This window comes from Aplysia californica, unplaced genomic scaffold, assembly GCF_000002075.1.
Source record: "Aplysia californica isolate F4 #8 unplaced genomic scaffold, AplCal3.0 scaffold00071, whole genome shotgun sequence".
NCBI lineage: Eukaryota > Metazoa > Mollusca > Gastropoda > Aplysiida > Aplysiidae > Aplysia > Aplysia californica.
Window position 1 is genome coordinate 1,019,841 of NW_004797341.1, and position 2,007 is coordinate 1,021,847.

A 2,007-nucleotide genomic window follows, 5' to 3' on the forward strand; every position below is an offset into this window, starting at 1 on the left:
ATTGGTTAGGTTTGGTCGACGGTGCTAGCCAGATTTTCCTCCTTTGAGGGAGAAAAGGTATTATCATTGCACGACATGAACGAAACAGACGATAACAATCGAGAACAAACATGTTTGTTTACAAACTGCGAGTCAGGCAATCGGTAAGAGGCAGGGATCTATATTTTGATGTATAGCGCGCACTAAAGCTGCCAGAAACGTACTACCCACAGTGCCCATTTGGGGATCGGTTCTCTGACACAAACCGATTGCTTGACTTGCGGCTTGGAAAATAAACACGTTTGTTTTTGAAGGTCACCATCGGCTTCGTTGGTTGTGCCACGATGGTCGCTTTTCGCCCTCAGTCTTGCTAGCCCCGCCTATCCAACCGAACCGAACTGAACCGATTTTTCAATGGACACCGCCAACGAGGGGCTTGTGTTCGATTCTCCGCGGAAAAAAAGACTGTTGCAGTCGAACCTACCAGCACTAACGAAGACAATGACGTATACAAACGACCACACTTTCCACTTCTCTCTTGCCTTAGTTTTTTCCTTGTTGTGACACTGTAAGAAGGCCACGACGACTGACACAACCACTTCTTCCCTCGATAATGATAGGTCGGCTTGGGCAGGTGAACTGTATTTTACTATTTATACCTTTTAGTCTGATGGATATTTCCCACGCACCACACTATGCGTTTGAGGGGGAGGAAGAGGAGGAGGAAGAGGAGGAGGAGGAGGAGAAGAAGAGGAGGAGGAGGAGGAGGAAGAGGAAGAAGAAGAAGAAGAAGAAGAAGAAGAAGAAGAAGAAGAAGAAGAAGAAGAAGTCTATTATTACAGGTATATAATACTTTATTATCCTCCACAAGTGAACCGTCAACGACCTTTGATACCAGCACGAATATAGGTTAATAATTTAATTATAACAACTGTATTCCCAACAAAACTCCTTTCTTCTCTCCGGACGTTCGGTCTTTCTTCACTGTAATCACGTCTTTGTTTGCCGCATAGAAAAACATCGGAGTTTCCAGTAAATACATCGAGCTTAGATATATAAAATGCTTCCAACGTTTCATCGATGTTCACATTTTAGCATTACAGAAAAGTGCAGGCTTTATGAAAACTTTAGAGGCGTATTATTTTCGAGCAAGTACGTTGATTTGGTCCACTAGAAATATTTTGAGGCAAAGAAACAAGCTGGTACCACGAGAAAAGCTGGATAGAAGAGAATATAATTATTCATTTTATATATAATTTTATGTATTATGCTTTCAATTATATGTTATATATAATTACATGTATATACATATTATATACAGTTATGTGAATAGCAGAAAAAATGACCTTATTGTAAGCTCCAATTCTCGTACAAGCTGGGGATACCTTTACCAAACGCTTTCCGAAAGCTAAGAGAGCTTCACTTGGCTTATTGTTCAGCTTGACAGCGCACAAGGACTTTGGTGTTTACTGTTTGCAGCCAAAGAGTGGAGAAAACGTTCCATCTGCGATACGTTACGCTCACCTTTGTACAGTGACCCTGGAACTAAAGAGCTTTATCTGTATACAACAAAAGAATCGAGACATTATAGTTCTCAATAGTCCTGGTAGGTCGCAGTATGTGGCAGCTTTTTTTTTATTTGAGCCAATGTGTATATAGTACTGGTGGTCATTTCACAGTCTACTGACTGTCTGTAGTCCTTTGTTGACTGTTTCTACACCAGTGGAAGGAGATCTCTTTTGAAGTTCGTTTTGAACCACACTGGTCTGGAAGCAACACCAAGCAAAGAGAGAGAGAAAAGAGGTAATACGGATAACCATGTTCTGTTGTCTGCTGTCATCGACATTTTCTGCCCCCCCCCTCCCATAAGACTTTATGGAGTTGCGAGTACAGTAAAAGACTTTTCTAAATAAAACACAATTAATTCATCCTGTTTAGTGCTGTATATTCTCTCTTGGCCTAAAACCGCTATCTTCTAACTCTTTCAACAATCTGAAAAATTAAATATTGACGTATATTTGACAACTA

At 40.7% G+C, this 2,007-nt stretch overlaps 1 protein-coding gene across 5 annotated transcripts in view; it reads right to left on the minus strand.

Annotated features, from left to right (window-relative positions):
- Positions 1 to 816: 816 nt before the first annotated feature.
- LOC101857397 (autophagy-related protein 13) overlaps positions 817 to 2,007 on the minus strand; it is a 24,529-nt gene continuing 23,338 nt past the window's right edge. For all 5 annotated transcript variants that reach the window (XM_005093871.3, XM_005093870.3, XM_035968624.1 and 2 more), the window contains one exon: positions 817 to 2,007. This exon is cut by the window's right edge and continues 968 nt beyond it. In XM_005093871.3, the coding sequence (XP_005093928.1) occupies positions 1,980 to 2,007 (28 nt within the window). In that variant the 3' untranslated portion in view covers positions 817 to 1,979.